Raw genomic sequence first — 20,168 nt, 5'->3', positions numbered from 1 at the left:
ATCAAGTCATTTCGATCTTGCACACCTTCATCAAATCATCAAATGGTTGAGCCCCATCAGCTCCGTGTCCACTCGGCGAGGCCGACAGCAAATCGGGATCCCGATATTATTCTAGGGCTGACGTTGCATCGCTCAAGCCGAGGTTGATTCTTCTATCTCATGGTTCGGTGCATTAAAGTAATATAGGCCTTTATATACTGAACACTGCCTTCCCACTCTCTCTGGCAATTATTCAACATCAACGAAATGGCCGAGGAAAACACGGTCGAAATCCCGGAGCCCTCTGGGCTGCCATTCCTTGGCAATATTGGCACAATTAACCAGGAATTTCCACTGGGTTCTATGGTCAGTCTAGCAGAGGAACATGGCGAGATCTATCGACTACGGTATCCCGGACGCACAGTCGTTATTGTCTCGACGCATGCGCTGGTCCACGAAACCTGCGACGAGAAGCGATTCAAGAAGTCGGTCAACTCGGCCCTGCTCCATGTTCGGGACGGCGTCCACGATGGGCTTTTCACGGCGAAGATGGGCGAAGAGAACTGGGGAATTGCGCACCGAGTCCTGATGCCCGCCTTCGGTCCTCTTTCTATCCGCGGCATGTTCGACGAGATGCACGACATTGCTAGTCAGCTTGCCCTGAAATGGGCGAGATACGGCCCTGATAGCCCTATCATGGTCACCGACGACTTTACCCGCCTGACGCTCGATACTCTGGCCCTATGCTCGATGGGATACAGGTTCAACAGCTATTACTCACCCGAGATGCATCCGTTTGTTGAGGCTATGGGTGATTTTTTGACAGAGGCGGGAGAGAAGCCGCGACGGCCACCACTGCCCGCTATGTTTTTCCGCGGGCGCGACGAGAAATTCGTGAATGACATCGCGGTGCTGCGAGATACAGCGCAGGGTGTTCTTCAAGCACGTAAGGAAGGGAAGAGCCATGACCGCAATGACCTTTTGGCGGCCATGCTTCGCGGCGTGGATTCGCAGACGGGAAAGAAAATGACCGACGAAAGTATCATGGACAACCTGATCACATTCTTGATTGCAGGCCACGAAACGACCTCTGGTCTTCTGTCGTTCGTCTTCTACCAGCTGCTGAAGCATCCTGAAACATACCGCAAGGCTCAACAAGAGGTTGACGAGGTTGTGGGACAAGGGGTCATCGAAGTGTCGCACTTGTCTAAACTGCCTTACATCAACGCTGTTCTCCGCGAGACCCTCCGTCTTAACGCAACCATTCCCTTATTCACAGTCGAGGCTTTTGAGGATACCCTTCTCGCCGGAAAATACCCCGTCAAGGCGGGTGAGACCATTGTCAATCTCCTTGCCAAATCGCATCTAGACCCTGAGATCTACGGAGACGACGCAATTGAGTTCAAGCCAGAGCGTATGTACGACGACGTCTTCAACGCCCGCCAAAAGCAGTATCCCAACTCCTGGAAACCATTTGGGAACGGTATGCGCGCGTGTATTGGACGGCCCTTTGCTTGGCAGGAAGCACTCTTGGTCATGGCCATACTTTTGCAGAACTTCGACTTCTCACTCGCCGACGCAGATTATGATCTGAAGTTCAAGCAGACATTGACTATCAAGCCGAAGGATTTGTTCATGAAAGCAACTTTGCGTCATGGCCTGACCCCGACGACCCTCGAGCGTCGATTGGCCGGGCTTGCGAGTGAAGCCACGACACAGGCCAAGACGGTCACTACCGGCTCTGCGGACTCTTCGTCAGCTACCGGTGCCAAACTCACTATCCTCTACGGCTCGAACAGCGGAACATGCGAAACACTAGCGCGGAGGATTGCCGGTGATGCGCCGTCCAAGGGCTTCCACGTTACGCGGTTTGACGGTCTTGATAGTGGTCATGATGCGCTTCCCACAGATCACCCTGTCGTAATTGTGACCTCCTCGTACGAAGGCCAACCCCCTGACAATGCGAGACAGTTTGTATCCTGGTTGGAAGAACTTGACAAGCAGGACGAAACATCACCGCTCAAGGATGTACCCTTCGCTGTCTTCGGATGCGGTAACAAGGAATGGGCTCAAACATTCCACCGCATTCCCAAGCTGGTTGATAACCTACTAAACAAGTTGGGCGGCACTCGTATCACGGACCTGGGACTCGCGGATGTCTCCACGGACGAGCTCTTCTCTACTTTCGAGGCTTGGGCCGACGATGTGCTCTGGCCTCGTCTTGTCGAGCAGTATGGACCAGAAGGCAGAAAGTCACAAGATGAGGACCAGTCCTCTGACAGGAAGGCGTCTGCGACTTCTCCAGGTGTAGAGGTGACCGTGTCCAATTCCCGTACCCAAGCCTTGCGCCAGGACGTGGGCCAAGCTATGGTCGTAGAAACCCGACTGCTTACCGCTGAGGGCGAGAAAGAGCGGCGCAAGAAACACCTGGAGATTCGCCTCCCAGAAGGTGTTACCTACACGGCAGGTGACTACCTGGCTGTGCTGCCCATCAACCACACCGTTACCGTCCGTCGAGCGATGCGGCAGTTCAAGCTGGCCTGGGATGCGCAAATCAGCATTGCGTCCTCGGGACCAACGACAACTGCTTTGCCGACCGACGGACCAGTCGCGGCAAACGAAATCCTCAGTACTTATGTGGAACTGGCCCAGCCTGCCACGAGAAAAGTAAGTCAACGCCAGCTGTTACCTTCAATTCACCGACTAAGGTTTCTAGGACCTGAGAGTTATGGCAGATGCAGCCACAGACCCAGACACACAAAAGACGCTCAGAATGTACGCCAACGAGGCAGAAATATACAAAGCCGAAATCCTTGCAGAAAGCGTTTCGGTCCTCGACATCCTAGAAGGACACCCGGACATCGACCTCCCACTAGGGTCCTTCCTCCTCATGCTCCCATCCATGCGCATGCGCCAATAGTACGTCACTCCTCACCTCTTTTTTATCCCTGAACATCCCATTTTGACAAAAAGTAAAACAGCTCCATCTCCTCCTCCCCTCTCTCCACCCCGACAACTGCCACAATCACAATCTCCGTCCTCGACGCCCCCTCCCGCTCCCGCTCAAACGGCCGCTACCTCGGCGTTGCAACCTCCTACCTCGACTCCCTCAGCGCCGGCGACCACCTCCAAGTCAGCATCCGCAAGAACCCCTCGTCGGGTTTCCGCCTCCCGCCCGACCCCTCAAACACACCCATGATCTGCATCGCCGCGGGCTCAGGCATCGCGCCGTTCCGCGCCTTCCTGCAGGAGCGCGCGCACCTGCGGGAAAAGGGCACGAGTCTCGCGCCCGCACTCCTCTTCTTTGGATGTCGTGCGCCTGGTATCGATGATCTGTACCGTGAGAAATTGGAAGAATGGGCTAAAGTTGGTGTTGTCGACGTCCGGTGGGCGTTTAGCCGGGCTTCCGAGCAGAGTAACGGCTGTGCGCATGTGGACGATCGCATCTGGGCGGATCGGGAGGATGTTAGGAACTTGTGGAAGGATGGTGCGCGCGTGTATGTTTGTGGGTCTGGGGCTGTGGCGAGGTCTGTCCGTGGTGCGATGGTGAGGATCATTAAGGAGGATATCGAGAGGAAGATTGTCAAAGAAGGGAACGGGGACGGTGAAGGTGCTGGTGAGGGTAAAGAGGACAGTGATAGTGAGAAGAGGGCGGAGAAGTGGTTCGATGAGCAGAGGAATGTGCGCTATGTCATGGATGTTTTTGATTAAAGAGCATGACTCGGCTGCGCCGGGCTTTTGGGTATGATTTCGGCTATATTCTAGATTGTCTTTGTTTGTTTGGTTGTAACATAGAATGTTTTGGATAGCAGCCACGGCCATCATAGCACACATCTGACAAGGATCATCTAACTTCTACCTAACGTCGATTTGCGCAGTTCTGATGCAGTACCTCGAGCGCCTACCCCTGCCTACCGGGTACAAATGCGCTACATTACATGCTACCACTGCTCAAGACTCGCGTATGATCTGTCTTTGTCCTCGTAGGCGTCCCGTCTCATCTCATACCATGTTCTACTAACTTTACAAAGAGCGAACCAAATTGCAAAGCGCTCGCAATGCTTTCAATGCTATGCGATGAAAAACGGTCTATCAGCATGAAGGTCATAAGATATTTCACATTACATATATCACGTCAAAGAAAAGAAAAGAAATACATAAGTCGTAGCTCTAATCAGGTAGGCAAATAAGTATTAAGCTTACCCTTCTCCTAGTCCTGTAAACACGAGACAACACCCCCAATCTCCGCCGCAATCCCATCAACGAGCTCATACACCTCACTCTCAGCCATAAGACCCCCTTCAATGCGGACTCCAAAACCGATACTATCGCTCGCCGCGTCAGGCCCGATGTCGATGAAGATGTTTTGGTCTGGTATGTAGCTTGTATCGAGGCCGTTGAGGGTTGTGGATGATGACGGAAGGGCGTGTGCGGGTATGAAGTCCGTTGGCACGCCGATGGGGAGGGGAGTCAGGAGCTCGGTGCCCGTATCGGTGGAGCCGGTCTTGGAATTGGATGGTTGGGTGTTCTGGGTCCAGAGGAGATTCACCCATGTATTGAAGAGCGGTGATATACTTGGATTCTTGGCGTCGGAGTCAGGACCAGGGTTAGTGTTGGGGTTGACCCAGCGGAGGATATCGCGGAGGGAGCTCTGCTCGTAGGGTACGCGCTCTGCGAGGGCTGTCTGGATTGCTTTTGCTGTATCTAGCACCCTGTCTTTATCCGACGTTGATGAAGTGGATAGAGCATCGCAAACGACGAACGGATTGACGTTCAGACAAGGACCAGAAAGCCTTTCGACGCTTTCAAACTCAGCGGAGCGCCCGGTCTGATAAAGTCCCATGACCGGACTGTCGATGCCGGTAGACTTGGCGAGGTGCCGCGCAATGGCGAGGAGGACGAGTGTTTGCAGACTTAGACCCGCAGAGCGCGCTGCGGCTTCCATGGATGAGAGGTTTGGTATTTTCTCCCAGGCACCGACGAAGAGCTGCTCTTGCTTCGAGGCCGGATTATCAGAGCTAGGGGGCTTGAGGAAAGTCGGTTTGGCGGATTGGAGTGTTGACGTCCAATATTCTTTCTCGTTGAGTTGTGAGAGAGAGCGAAGCGAAGAGTCCACGAACGAAGGAAAAGCCAAGTTCGTGTCTAGGGGCTCGTCGTGGCCGGTATAGAGCTTGTCAAGTTCGGAGATCAGCATTGGCATGCTCCAGGCGTCGTAGAGGGCGTGGTGGATTATAATTAGGATGCCGTCTCTATCAGTTGCTTTGAGAAGTCTCAGTCGAACGGGAGGGGAGGATAGTGACGACGGGTGCAGTGCTTCCTCTCTCGCCTGGCTCTTCGCCAGCTCGGCGATATCAATATCTGACTCGACGAGCTTGAAAGTCTCCGCATTATCCGCAGGTTCTCTCAAAACGACCTGCGCAGCCTCGTCCATTGAGATGCCCGCGAAAACAGTCCGCAGAACAGGATGACGCTTTTGGAGTAGCAACCACGCGTTCTGGAGCTTGTCGGGGTCTAAACGCCCACCATCCCGAGCAACGAACGCCCAGGGTGCCTCAAACAGTTTTCTGTCTGACTTGAGCCAGCTGACGAGATGGTGATGCTGGCCTGGGAGGACGGGGAGGATCGTCTCGATGTCTTCTCGTTGCAGGTTTAGCTTCACGAGGACGGTTTGCTCCACTTGTGCATAGCCTTTGATCAGAGAAGTGTCCTGAGGTGCATGGACGCCGTTGGTAAGGGCTTTAGGTTCGTCTTTTACCCTGGCACTGATGCCGCGGAGGGTGTTCCCTTGTAGGATATCGCCAACACCGATCTTTATCCCCTTCGCTCGGCAAAGGGATGCGATTCGAATAGCGGACAAGGAGTCAAGGCCGAGATTGAAGATACCCGTGTGCGGCCTGATCTCCTCAATCGGGATGCCGGAGACTTCAGCTAGGACAGACCGAATCGTTTCCTCATGAGCAGATGCGGAGGCATCAGGTCCGGAATCTGAATCCGGCGTCTCAAATACAGCTACTCCAGACTCCGGTGCGGCTCGCTTCAGCGGCAGCTCACTCAATCCCGCTGGGATGGTAGTAGCGCATCTCGTCGGATGCTCCACGATATCACAGAAAACATCTCCGAGTTTCTTCAAGAACCCATCAAGCATTTCCTGATCAAAGTACGCCCCATTCGCCGTTGCACGAACAATGACCCCATCATGCGCATGATCAACCTCAACATTAAGCTTATATTCAGCGTCAACGACAAACGTCTCATCCTCAAACGGCGTCCAGATCTCCTGCTGACTTAGCGGACCATGTGAGAGAGCAGCGCTCTTCTGGAACACGAAGAGCGAGTCGAAGAGCTGCTTCGGACCAAGCTTTCCTTCCTGGCGTAAGGTGTTCTGGATGTTTCTCAATGGCGCATGTTGATACCGCTGCGCGTTGATACCGTCTTGCTGAAGACGTTGCGCTAGCGCCCGGTTACTGATAAATTTTGGATCGAGCGTGACCCGCTGCACGACGGTGTTGAATAGCGGGCCGAGTGTCTGGTCTGCGTCGGGGTGAGGGAGTGTTCGGGCGGCGAGGACTTGGCCGAAGACGACATCGCGGGTGCCGAGGAGGTGCGCGGAGGTCTTTGCGTAGGAGAGGAGGGAGACTGTTTGGATTGTCACGGACATGGATTTGCAGGCTTGAGTGATATTGTCCAGGTCGAGAGGGATGCGGTGCTCTGAGGCGAGCATTCTGGGAGTATCAGATAGGTCGAGAGGTGGATTTTCGACGGGCTCGTAGTCTCTGAGTTTGTTTGTCCAGAATGCGCATGATTCACCTCGGTCTGAGAGGATGTAGGGGATTATTTCTGAGAACTGAGGTCTGCAAGTTGGCGATCGTCCCGCATAGATGGCTGCGAGATCCTCAAAGATAAATGGAAGTGAAGCGCCATCGTAGAGGCAGTGATGCAGGACAATGACAAGGATCCTGCTGCTTCCCTGCGTGACAAGGACAGAACGTATTGGCGGCGTGACAAAGGAAGCCTCGTCACTGTACGATAACAGCTCCATAACCTCAGACAAAACATTAGTATCGGATGGCAGATCGAGTTCGCTCCATTCAAACTCAGGCTCTCGATGAACAGCACCAACCCAGCCTTCTCCAAGGTCAGGGATCAGATGGAATGAGGTGCGAAGGATCTCGTTGGCTTGAACAACCTGACGCAAGGCATCCTTGAGCTTGGCCACATCCACATCCTCCTTCAGTCTGATCGGATGAGGATTGACATACACCTTTCCACCAGAGCTGATCGTCTGCGTAATCATCCCGGACTGCAACGGCGTACATTGGAACATAGCCGTTATGAAGTCTCTCTCGCCGACTAGAGAAACATGCTCCCCGTACTTATCAACCGCAATGATACCCTTCTGGCTCGCATGGCCATTGACGCCGTTGACCTGCTCATGCGGCTTAGATAATTCTTCGATGTGCTTCGCCAACGCCCCAACGCACGAAAAGCGCATTATATCCGATGATGAGACCTTGAAGCCTTCATCACGGAGTCTCCGCGAAAACTGGATAGCAGTGACCGAATCAACGCCCAGACTGAAGAATGAAGCCCCCTTTAACACAGTGTCCATATCTAGCCCGCAGAACGCAGAGGTGATTTCCCGGATCTTGCTCTCGGACGCGTTCCAGGTTGCTTCGTCCCATTGTATTGCTTGTCCACGGCCGGAACCGGGGACTCCCGACTGCGCGAGATTGAAGTTCTCCAACGGCAAACTTGAGCCTGAAAGCAACTCGGAGAGGACAGAATCCATCTTCTCAAGGAATTCTTCGGCGTCCTGCTCAGATCCAAAGTCAGACGAGAAGATACACTCCAGCTGCACTGTATCTGCGGCATTATCAGCCTGCACTTCAAGGGCAAGCGGGTACTCCGAGGGCATGTGGCTGTCCAGTTCCGTCCAAAGGTTATGGCTGGGTGGAGGAGTGGTGCGAATGTACGAGAATAGGCAGTCGAAGAGAGATGTTTCGGACTGTAGCCACTGCTGGATCTTGCGGAGAGGTGTATGTTGGTAGTCGAGAGACCGGACTGTATATCTTTGGAGGGTGTCCACGACGTCGTGCACTGTGTTCAGGTCGTTGGTGTTTAGCCGGCCGGGAATTGTCGTGATGGCTGGTAACAGCACGGACTCGGCACCTGGGGCCGATACTGTTCGTCCTGAGAGGACGAGGCCGTATGTCACATCAGATGAGCCGACGTGGTCCGCTAGTAGGAGGGCAAATATCGCCTGCATGAGGTTCGGAACCGTCGTTTGAAGCGCTGCTGAGCGGGTTTCCAAATCCGAAAATTTGGCGTGGAGGGTCCGACGGATGGAGGTAGTTTCCTTGATAGACTCTCCATTGGACCTGAGCCTAGTAGGAGTGCAATGAGAGAGTTGCTGCGTCCAGTGTTCCTTCGCTCTTTCTGCATCTTGAGCAAGGACATGTTCCAAGAAGACAAATGGCGATCCTCTCTCGACGACTGGGCCTCCTTCATATCGCGCTGCAACATCCTCGAGCATCATAGCCAATGACTCCCCATCATAGAGCGCATGGTGGATAGACATGAAGAGAGCCAAGTGTTTATCATCCTTGGAACTGGCAAGATAAAACCGTACCGGAGGCGTACTCGAGATTTCCGCGATAATGGCCCTCGAGATCTGGTCCTGTTCTTCTTTCCGGACTTGAATCGCCTCATCCAAATTCTCATACTGCTCCTCCGTCCATTGCAACTCGTGGCTTTTCTCACTGAGAACCACCTGCGCAATCTCCTTGTCTAGCGACGCAAACGCCGTCCTCAAGATCTCATTCTCGCGCGCCACAGCATCCCACGCCGCCTTGAGTTTGGCGGGATCAACACTCTCACTCAGCTGTAGGGTGACGTGGTTGACATAAAGCTGGTCATCGCTGCCGTTGAGAGACCGCGCAACGAGACCCTCTTGCAGTGGGAGACAAGGCCGCACTACGGCAACATCGAGTCCATTGTCGAAAGCGCTGCGATACTCCGTTTTCAAGTCCTTACATTTCTGCTCAAAGATACCTGCTTCGTCACTATCCTTCCCAGAGACAGACTCAGAGGATCTCGGCAACCGCGCAAGCTGCTCAACAACCGGATTCCCCATGACACTGGCAACAGTGGCCGCGTACCCGATCCCTTTCAGTCTTATCGAAAGTCCAATCGCGCTGAGACTATCGATTCCGACCTCGAAGATGTTCGTCAGCGGTGTGAAGGTCTTAGGGTCGGCAGAGATAACATGGCAGATCTCGTTGACAACAGCCTCCTCCTCGAGGTTCAGCGGTCTATCAGAGAAACCATTCGTCGCAGACGCATTATTCCCCTGCAGCACAACCTGTAGCGGTAACTCGCTAAACAGCCCCTGCAGCCTCTTCATATCTGCCTTCCCGCTCATCGCCGCGATAGGGATACTCGTGACCGGCAAGACAAGGTCGGGAACCATATATGATGGCAGCTTCTTTCCACAAACATCACGGAGCTCCTTGCCAAGCGTCGCAAAGTCAGAGAAGAGGAAGTCGACGTGTTCAGACACAGTTCGCTTCTTCGCCCTCGACACAAACGAAATGAGCTGCGTCTTGCTGAGACCGGGATGTTTTGCGACGGTCGTCACGACGTCAACGGACGTACCAGCCGGCGCAGAAGCACGCAGCACTTCAGAGACTTCGCCGAGCTCAAGCCTCTGTCCACGGATCTTGGTCTGGTCGTCCCCGCGCCCAAGGTACTCAACGGTATCATCACTCATCAAGCGTCCGATATCACCAGTGCGGTACATCTTAACACCGTCCGGACCGGTAATGAAATTCGCCGCCGTGGCATCAGGACGATTGAGGTATCCCCTCGCCACAAGATTCCCACTGAAACAAAGTTCTCCCGTCTGGCCTCGCAACGCATACTCCATAGTCCCAGGAATCAGAACGTGCGCCGCGCAAGCCGTCAACGGCGGCCCAATATTCCTCAGATTCGTAGACGGATTGATATGCGCAAACGTACACCCAATCGTCACCTCCGTCGGCCCATACGCATTCACAATCGCGACATCCGGCGCAGAAGCCCACGTATCCAGGACCTTCTGCGTGATCTTCTCGCCGCCAACGGTCATGAAGCGCAACTTGGGGCATCGAGCCGGTGTAATCCCGCTCTGGTCCACGAGACTGGGCACGAAGCTCGCGTGCGTGATGTCCCACTGCGCCAGCGTCGTACCGATATCATCTAGGATCATTGCCCTGGGCGCGGTCACTGTTGCCATGCCGTGGCGCCAGGGGAAGAACATTTCCAGCAAGTGCGGGTCAAAGGCGCGGTTTGCTTGCGCGAGGTATCGGCCTTTCCCGCCGAGGGTGGTTGTATCGGGGGCGCAGGTGCATGCGAATTCGGAGATTGATTCGATGAAGGAGGAGAGGTTTGCGCGGGTGACCATTACGCCTTTGGGCTTGCCGGTTGAGCCGGAGGTGAAGAGGAGGTAGGAGGTGTCGTCTGGGTGCGAGGCGTAGTCTTGATTTGTGGAGGGCATGCCGGCGATGTATTGCTGGAGGGTTTCGTCGTCGATGCATTCCACGCGGCAGGTATCAGGGGCGCCGGAGAAGGGGTCCTTATGCGCGAGTTCAGTAAAGACGATTGGGCATTTTGCGTCTTGCACCAAGAAGGCTTTTCGGTCTGCTGGTAGACTCTCGTCGATGGGGAGGTACGTATTCCCCGATTTAAAGATGCCGACGATGATTGGGTACGAGCCTAGGGTGCGGCCTGCGCAAACGCCGATGATGCGGTTCTTATACCCAAGGGACGCAAGGTAAGCGGCTACACGGTTCGCCGCGCTGTTCAAGGCACCATAGCTCATAGCCTCTTTCTCGATCCCGTCGGTGCTGATGCTGCTCGCAACTTCGACGGCCGTCCAGTCGGGATTGGTGTCCGCAAACCTCTCTAGCCAGTATGTTGGTGCTTGGTAAATTGAGTTCGCGACCTCGTGGCTAACCTCTCTATTGGAAAGGGACCTCAAATCAGATTGCAGTCGACTGACAAGATTCCCGAACGTCTCATCAGGAGACACCAGCATCTCAGAGATAAGCGCATCGATTTGCCTAACAAAAAGGCGGAGGTGCTCACGGCTGAATATCCGGCTATCACTCGACGCTTCGATCGTCATGTCTCCATTCGCAGTTTGGAAAGCATTGAAGGCCATGGGGTGTTCAACATGCAGTCCGATCTGGTCTTCGAGTTCCTTCCAGAGTGTTGGCAAATCTGCATTTTTCTTTTGTTCTTCGAGGACATGGAAGTTGAATACGGCAGGGTATAGCGGATCACCCCGTTGGCGGTTTAGAGCGTTCCGGATATCTCGCGCGTGGATGGATCGATGCGTCCAGGATTGCTGCGTAAGACGATGCTGCTCGGCCAGTATCTCCTTTACAGTGATGTCTTTCTTTGCTTGAAAGGGAACAGGGACAACTGAAATGAACGGGCCAACGGCGCTTTCGAGGCTCGGGTCGAAGACGCGGTCAGACAGTGTCTCTGCAAAGACTGTTCCAGAAAGTCCCAGGTACGACAGCGAAACGTACGCCCACGCTGCACGGACAATAGAGGCCACTGATCCAACACCCAGATCGGCTGCGGCCTTTTGCAGACGTGCAACGGACTGGGTTAGGGGAATTGCCTCGGATATAAGTTTGTATTCTGGCGTCACGCCACGAGGGACACGTTTCCCTGTGAGGTCCGGCCATACCGGAACGTCAAGGTCCGCATAGAGTTTGAGCTCAGAAGACCAAAAAGCCACGGCTTCCGCGTACTTGGTTTCGGAGGGGAGGACATGTGCTAGTGCAGAGGTAAGTTGAGTGCGCATGGGCGGCTTGTAGGTATAGGCCGCGCGGACGTCGTCAGCAATGAACTGCAGTGAGGGTTCATCATGGATCGAATGGTGGAGCGTCAATACCAGAACTCGCTCGGCACCCTTGTCAAGAATCGTAACTGCCCACGGCGGATGGCGGAAGTAGTTCTTCTGGTGTGTTTTCATGACATCCTGCACTCTGTGTTCAAGTATACCCGCCAATTCCTCCTCAGTACATGCATAAATCTCCCAATCAACTTCCGGAAGTTTGTAGATGATCTGTAGAATCGAGAAATTCAGCTTTCCATGATCTTGTTGATTAGCCATCTCAGTCTGAGCAACAGGGACAAACCCCGTCCGCAAACTCTCTGTCTTCTGACAAACCGCAAACCAAGCCTGTCGTAGCCGCGAGACATCAACGGACCCATCCAGCTTGCAGAAGTGATGGCTCCAGTACATGTCGTATGTGCCCATCGTCTCGGTAAGCAGACTCTCCTGGATAGCCGTTGCACGGAGCGTCGTGAACTCGTCCTTCTCGGGGATCTTTGCGGCGGCTGCAACGGCGGCGTGCCATTTCTCGTTGAAGAAGGTAACGTCGAATTTCTCTTCACCACGGTTAGAAGAGTTCACTGCAGCTGAGGTTGACCGAGCGAGCTTGATAAGATCATGCACAGTGGTGGAAGCTAGGACGTCCATGACAGACAATTTGTATCCAGCCTCCTTGAGCCTAAACGCAAGGCGCGTGGCGCGGAGGGAATCGACGCCTAGACTGCGCAGTCTGTTGACTTTCGTGATGGTTGAGCTGTCAACGTTGACAAGGGCCGCTACGGTCTCGATGATCGTAGTCGTTGTAGCAGCGTCGGCTTCATCTTCATCTTCGACCTCTTCTGGATTGACGTCCTTCTCCCACCTCTCAATGTCAACCTCATCATACGCAGCCTGCAAAGCGCGCCGATCGACCTTCGCAGACGGCGTTTTCGGTATCTTCCTGACAACAAGATACATAGACGGAATCATGTTCTCAGGCAAAACATAACGCGCCTGAGAACTTGCCGCACGCGCAATTTCCCGCGCTGTATCATTCACGATCAAGAATCCCTCCCCTTCTGCAGGGGCCGCGGCCTTCGGCGCAGAAAGAAACGCAACAACAACCTCAACAGGCCGATCCCTCCGTCCAAGAATCATCGTCTCAACCCCTTCGACAAGAGCATGACACCCCCTGAGCGCAAAGCTAATCTCGCTCAATTCGATCCGAATACCCCCAAGTTTAACGAGATCATCAACCCGCGTGATATACTCAAGACTCCCATCAGAGAGCATGCGCACCAGGTCTCCCGTGTAGTAAAGTCGTTGACCTGCCTCTGTATTGTACACATACTTCGTATCCGTGACATCTTGTTGGCCCAGATATCCGTTCGAAAGCTGCGGTCCGCCGAGCGCAAGTTCACCGATGGCGTTCTTCATCACGATCCTCCTTTCTTTTGTCTTGGGGCTGGGACTGGGGCTGGAATCAACAACGAAGACTGAAACACTGCGCATCGGCCACCCGATATTCGCGCTCTTGACCATGCTTTCTTCGTTGCCAAATGAGCGGATTGTGGACACAACCGTAACCTCTGCAGGCCCGTACGTGTTATACGCCTTCATGTTCGTGCCCCAATCGTCCGCAACAGCCGTCGTCAATTTCTCACCGATCATGGTGACGACCTTGAGCGTTTTACAGCTTTCCCTCGGAATACCAGCTGCAAAAGCCGGCGTGAGATGCGCGTGCGTTGCGCGCGTGGTATTCGCGAGTTCCGCGAACGACTCTAGCATGATTTCCCTTGTTCCGGAAATCAACACGCCGCCTAGACCCCACGTGTAAAAGAGGTCCTGGATCGAGACGTCGAAGGTCGGCTGTGAGAATTGCAGGCACCGGATTGGGGATCCGTCTTCGTTCCCTGGGATATCGACTTGCAGGGAGCGCATGGCGGATACGGCGGCTGAGTGCGTTATCGGCACGCCCTTTGGTGCGCCGGTTGTGCCGCTGGTCCAGATTAGGTAGGCTGTGTTGGACGGGATGGCGCGGTGTTTTGTCCTTTGCGGTGTATGGGTGGAGGAGATTCTTTGGGTGAATTTAGCGACGTCGATGATTTTGATACCAGTTGGAATGGCGTTGTCGGGTTGCGGTGGATCGAGACTGGAGAGGAGGAGGATGCCAGAGCTCGTTCGCGCGATGAGGTCGTGCCGCCGCTGGGCTGGTGATAATGTGTCGATTGGACACCAGGCTCCTCCTGCTTTGATGATGCCTAGGATAGCGACGTACAGCGCGGGGCTCTTCTCGATGCAGATGGGCACGGACACATCGTTCAGGTTACCGCATGTCTCGATAAGATGCTCTGCGAGGGCATCGGCCATAGCGTTGAGCTCGCCATACGTCCAAGTGATGTTGCCGGGATGACTCTCATCATCAAGGTCCTGCTTGAATATTAAGGCCGGATCATCTGGATGCGAGATGGAATGATCTTCGAACTGCGACGGCAGCAGTGTTCCCTCGCTGACCTCGGGCGCTGTAAGGGATTCAGGATTGGCCGTTGATTTAAGATCTGACCTTGTTTGCAGCGGGGACTCCACGAAAGCCGCGTTTGGATTATTAAGGATATAGCTGAGGATATTATCCATTTGCCTGAGCATGATTTCGGCACCGGATGAGTCAAGCTTCGTATCGAAGTTTGCGCGCAGCGTCAACGAGGAGTCTAGCTCGGGAACAACCTCAATCATTACAGAGAAGTCGTTGGCCATAGCCGGGTGCTTGATGGAACCCCACGGCCGCGAAAATCCGTGGACAGCATCGAAGCCAAAGTCCTGGTATGCTAGGACAGTGTCGTACGGGAGTTTGCCGTCAACCGTCACGGAGCCGAGCTGGGGCTGGAGGTGGGAGAGAGCCTTCGCATTGGAGGACGCCAGGTACCGAGCAATTGACTGGTTGGTCAAAGACCCGGACTCCATGAGCTTCTGGATGGAGATCCTCGAAGGCGTTATTGTGAATGTAGGCCCGATGCACTCCCGCGAGGCTGGATCAAGTCGTCCAGAGACTACACTTCCCATAACGACATCCTGATCGGGTGTACCCGTGTAGCTCAGCAACACCGAACCCCATGCCGCCTGCAGCACAGAGAGCGGTGTCGAGCCGATGCTCTTCGAGAGTTTCTTGAGGGCTTCATAGCTTAGGGTGGAGGTTACCTCAACGCATCCAGTGCTCTTCTGCGCTGGCGTTCGGTGTGGAGTGAGAGATGGGAAGGGTACAGGCGAATGGCCCTGCAGATAGTCATTCCAATAGCGGGAAGTGGATGCATGATCCGCTTGGAAGTGGTGCTTGACAACGTGAGTCAACGATGTTCGTGCCGGTAGCGGGTTGCCATTGTATGCTGAGGCCACATCCTCGAGCAGAAGCTGTAACGATCCACCGTCGAAGATCCCGTGGAACATGCTCAGTATCACGACGGGGCGGGCGGACGATTCCACGAGGGCTAGCTTCCAGGGTGGTTTGCTCAAGCTGATTGACTTCTCAGCATTGCGTATCGCATGATCGATGATGTCTTGTGGTGAAGTGCTTTCGTTGGGTCTTGAGTACACATCCCATTCTCTAGACGAGATACACTCGGGTGTCAGGATGCACTGCGCAAACGGGGCAATCTCGTCATCGACTATGCAGAAGACTGTCCGGAAGGAGTCGTAATTCCAGATGACGTGTTCCCACGCCTTCCTTAACTTTTCGATGCTGACATCACGCTCCAGAGAGAAAATGGTATGGTAGAGGTAAGTTGGCTTCGCGTATGACTTGTCCGCAGAGCTCCGAAGGAAGCTGGCCAGCATACCAGACTGTGTCGCAGTAGTTGGCAGAACTTGTTGTATCGTCGCTGGAGCGGTTTCCAGGCTTTCAGCGCATCGAGTGCGGTTCCGACCCTCAAATGATGCTAGCTTCGACTCTAAACTGTCTGCCGAAGTACCATTCAGATGTACCCCGTTTGGCAGAGACGCCTTCGCTTGATGGCGTTGAATATGATTGACAAGGCCTCGACAAGTATTTGACTGCAGCACATCACTGACAGACAGCCCATCGACCCCGTTATCTCGCAACACCTGCAAGAACCGCATTGCTCCCAAGCTGTCAATGCCGACGGAGTACAGCTCTGTTGCCGGTTTAATTACAGAGACGTCCATGTCTGCGGTCGTCGCAACCAGTTGGGTCACCAGCCGCTGCATTGAGATGGACTTCTCATCATCAGACTCATCCCAGTCCTCGCTACCAACCTCACTGCAGCCATTGATGTGTGGAGCATTGTCCTTCTGAAGCAGAGCGACCAACGCCTTCCGATCCACCTTCCCAGAAATCGACCGCGGCAGTGCATCAAGGAATTCATAGGCCGATGGACACATAAACGGCGCAAGATGCTGCGCAGCATTCGCCTTGACCTCCTGCAGAATCTTCTCAGCGTCTCCACCTCCTTTCTCTGCATGTGCATCATCAAGCACAATACAAGCAACAACCTGCTCGCCACCCTTGGCCTCATCCTCCCTCTTAACAATCACGGCAACAGCCTCCCTAACACCCCGTGCCATCGCAACAACAGCCTCAATCTCACCTAGCTCCACGCGCCTTCCATTAATCTTGACCTGGTCCGTAGAGATTCGTCCAAGGTACTCAATGACCTGCTCGCCATGCTCACCCCAGACAATACGCGCTTTATCGCCTGTGCGGTACAGAGGCCCGAACTCCTGACTGTGTACGAAAGCTATGGCCGTTTCGTCAGGTCGGTTCAGATAGCCTTTGCTGACCTGTGGCCCGCCAATTGCCAGTTCCCCGACTGTACCCGTAGGAGTAAGAGTAGGGATCTCGGAGTCCGGCGATAGGATGAACATCGCGCAGGTGGGGAGTGGTTGGCCGATGATGGAGCCGCGCATAGATCGCTCAAACGGCGCGACATACGTACAGTTGATTGCGCCCTCGGTTGGACCGTACGCGTTGATTAGCGTCCTCGCTCTCGCTTGATTCGTCCCATCTCCATCTCCATGGATGCTGGGATCTGACGTAAAATTATCAATAACAGTCCGATTTAACCTCTCGCCCATCGACCAGAGCGCTTCAAGGGTAGTTAAGCGCTCCGGCCGTAGAAGCGACGCAAGGCTCGGCGTCACCATCATGACCGTCGCTCTGCACTCGTTGATAGCTGCTTCCAGATTCGCGAGCGTAAGAGCGCGATCAGCGGAGCAGAGCGTGCCGCCACTGCTAAGCGTCACGAAGATCTCCATGAGCGAGGGATCAAACGACGGTGATGCGAACTGGAACCAGCGGAATTCACCGGGTTCCTTCCCGGGTAGGGGTATTGACGTTGCGTGCGAGGCTATTGAGCATGATGCGGCGAGATGGCTGACCTGCACGCCTTTCGGCTTGCCGGTTGAGCCGCTAGTGTAGAGGAGGTAGGCTGTTTGGTCGTCGGTTATGGAAACAGGTTCTAGGGAGGTCTCGGCGAAAGTTGGAAGGGAAGAAGACGGGCTTTCGCCTTGGAGTTCTTTCCACCTCGAGATTGAGGCGACATCAACCCAAGTGGAAGTTGATTCTGTCGATGGCTCTGTCGTGTTGCCCAGGATTACCGGAGACCCTATGTCACTAAGGATCTCCAGAATGCGCTGCGCAGGCGCATCCTGCGGAATCGGACAAAAAGCATGCCCTGCCTTCAGAATAGCCAGATACGAAATGTACAGCTCCGGCGAAGTGGACATGTGAACAGGAATTATGCGTCCAGTATCAGCTCCCAAGAGAGACCTGATACGGATTGCGAGATTAGTGGCAGCAGCATCAAGCGCAGCATACGTGAGGATGCTATGCTCTGCCGTTGCTGTATCAGATGCAAGTGAATGAACAAAGTCTAATGCAATGCTATGCGGTTTTTTGTGTGCCCAGTCTTCGAACGCTGTGTGTAGGAGATGCAAATTCGTCGCTGGGGTGTCGTTATCATTATTTCGTAAAACAGGCGGTGTCATGGTCGGGGGGAAGTTCATAATGGACATTTCGGGTTGCCATTCGCATGGCGGTTGTGGTGAGAGATGCGTTATAAGTGTGCGGAGCAGTTGATTTACTGCTGCGTCTGGGATCAGTCGTCGGGGATATGCGATGCTGATGTCGAGGATAGTTCCTTTCTTGTTTGGTTCGATGAAGAGTGTGAATATCTAGATCCGTTAGTACACCTTATTCGAATGGGACGGGGAGCATACATTTCGCCGAGCTCGCCGTCCATTCTCAGGCCCGGCCCGCCCCAGCTCAACATAAAACTGGACGTCGTCATCGTCGTATTTCGCATAGATTTCGCGATAGTCAGCAGTCTCCTTCGCAACAGAAGCAAGGATAATCGAGATCGTTTTCTCCGATACATAAGGCTGCCGACGAGTGGAGCAAAACGCGACATCATCCAAGCCAGTCAACGCAGCAATGAACCGCGCATACCCCCGGACCAACCCATCAATCACACTGCGATCCCCTGCATTCTCACAAACAAGGCTGATTCGCTCGCTTGTGGTGCGACCGTCGTCGGGGTCGGCATTGCCATCGATTGGTCTATCGTCGTCTTTATTTTCCTTGTCTTCCACGGCATATGCATATGCATCAACCGTATGAAGCGCCGGAACCTTAGTAACCGGCACAACAACATCGGCACCCAAATCCTTATCCTTATCCTCAACCGAACTCCTTCGACTCTGACTCTGACTGTTATTTTCTGTACTTGCACTTGTACTCGCACTGCGACTGACACTGGAGCTCCGAAAAGCCCCAGACACCCGCGAGATCCCATTCGCAACGTACTTGCGGAACGAGCCCGCCAGCCTGCGTTTCCCCATGTTATGGCCGGGAGAAAAATTGCCTTAGCCAGCCGCAACGCCAGGGCGGGCGTCCTGGCTCTCAAGTACCACTCACGAGCCTCTAACCGGGCAGCAAAACACGGTGTGGGATGCAGGAACGCTTCAAGTGCTCTCTAATGCGCCCGGTTTCATTGGCGGGTCGCGTAGCACAGTGATTGGCGCTCGCGCTGGAGACTGGTGGGGTGGGGAGCTGCGCTGCGCTGGACTGGAGCTTTCTTAGTGTTAGTGTCCACCGAGCAGGGAAGGCTGAAGCACGGACACGGCAGGGCGACAGGGCAGCAGGCTCGCAAACCTGCAAGCGTGAGTGCGAGGCTGGGAGTTTTAGTTTTCTGCGTGGGATCATCGGTTCGGAGTTGGGCCGTTGGTGGTTAGACTTGGAGCGTGGCGTGGACTGGACTGCGTGGGAAGTCTCGCTGTTTGGTCGCACGGGACCTGGCCTGAGCCAGTCAGCTGAGTTCCGTTGCTCGCCGTGTTTCGGCCGTTGCAGAGGCAGAGCGAGATTAGATCTTGATCAATCTGATAAGATCGTGTATGGTATGGTATAGATGACGATACGGGTATGGTATTCTGTATTCCGGAATTTCAGCAACCTTGCTGCCAAGGTTCGTGGTGGAATTAATATTTCAGGCTTAAGGTGAGACGGTGGGCCAGAAATTTTTGCTTCTGCTTCTGCTGGACGAACTTGGACCAGAGCAGCAGGCCTCTGCGTCGCGGCTTACTCTGCAAGCAAAAGACGAACGCTCAGCAACTTCCACTCAGTAGAACCAGGGATCCTTGAGCGCTCAAGATTACGCAGTCTTCTGGAAACTTGCCCTTGGGAGTAGAATTTCCCTCAAGTCGTGCCCCGCTGTAGCTTGAGCTGACTGATTGATATGCGGGCCGTCATCAGGATTTTATCTGATCCGTAGTGGAGAGCCCAAGCCATCATAGGCCAAGTCAATGGCAAGGACCTTGACGAACTAAACCTATAATTCAGGGATTCTATACATCGCGGGAGTCTGTGTCTCGGAAGCCGCCGGATAGCTTTTCTGCAGACTCGAAATCCCTTGCTCCCGGTTCTGCAGGGGAACTTGGCAACGAATTTTTGTGATACTAGTATTTTTGGAATCTTTTTCGAAGGCTAAAGCGTTGGAAAGAAGAGCGAAACGTCAATATCTACTGTCTGAGACTAAAGGGTTCTAATGTGTTTTTGGACATGGTTGTTCGCTCCAGTTCGTGGTTTTTAGTGATGTTACATCGGACTGATAAATATATATCGGTCGCTTCTTGCCCGCAGACCCTTCAAGCCATCGACATCATCCTTAGTTGCATAGCCATTGCCATTGCGAGGTACTTTATAGTATACCCTTTGATATAGTCAAGGATCATTCAGTTGTGCGTCAATAGAATGAATTTCTGTCAAACTGGTACCCCTCCAACCCGCGAGAACCTTCAGGACTGTTATCAGATTTTT

The 20,168-nt window shown here is 53.9% G+C and overlaps 2 protein-coding genes across 2 annotated transcripts; one reads left to right on the top strand and one right to left on the bottom strand.

The window, feature by feature from the left end:
* Positions 1-25: 25 nt before the first annotated feature.
* Positions 26-4,041, top strand: BDW74DRAFT_121151 (bifunctional cytochrome P450/NADPH--P450 reductase). Its single transcript, XM_073722019.1, has 3 exons — positions 26-2,646; positions 2,696-2,898; positions 2,961-4,041. The coding sequence occupies exons 1-3, from the start codon at positions 247-249 to the stop codon at positions 3,688-3,690; spliced, it is 3,333 nt and encodes a 1,110-aa protein (XP_073585844.1). The 5' UTR covers positions 26-246; the 3' UTR covers positions 3,691-4,041.
* Positions 4,042-4,189: 148 nt separating this feature from the next.
* On the bottom strand, positions 4,190-18,694 carry sidC (nonribosomal siderophore peptide synthase SidC; the record flags this gene model as incomplete). Its single annotated transcript, XM_073728461.1, has 3 exons — positions 4,190-8,952; positions 9,013-18,028; positions 18,074-18,694. The coding sequence occupies 3 exons, from the start codon at positions 18,692-18,694 to the stop codon at positions 4,190-4,192; spliced, it is 14,400 nt and encodes a 4,799-aa protein (XP_073585843.1).
* Between the last annotated feature and the right edge of the window lie 1,474 nt (positions 18,695-20,168).

This window comes from Aspergillus multicolor (genome assembly GCF_047715735.1).
Source record: "Aspergillus multicolor strain CBS 133.54 unplaced genomic scaffold BDW74scaffold_6, whole genome shotgun sequence".
In the NCBI taxonomy this organism is placed as follows: Eukaryota; Fungi; Ascomycota; class Eurotiomycetes; order Eurotiales; family Aspergillaceae; genus Aspergillus; species Aspergillus multicolor.
The sequence above is the reverse complement of the archived record's forward strand: the minus strand, read 5'-3'. Positions and strand labels throughout refer to the sequence as shown.

Coding starts and splice junctions, on each gene's coding strand:
- BDW74DRAFT_121151 (XM_073722019.1), top strand. CDS start 247: ATGGCCGAGGAAAACACGGTCGAAATCCCGGAGCCCTCTGGGCTGCCA. Junction 2,647..2,695: donor CCCAGCCTGCCACGAGAAAA/GTAAGTCAACGC, acceptor TAAGGTTTCTAG/GACCTGAGAGTTATGGCAGA. Junction 2,899..2,960: donor TCCATGCGCATGCGCCAATA/GTACGTCACTCC, acceptor AAAGTAAAACAG/CTCCATCTCCTCCTCCCCTC.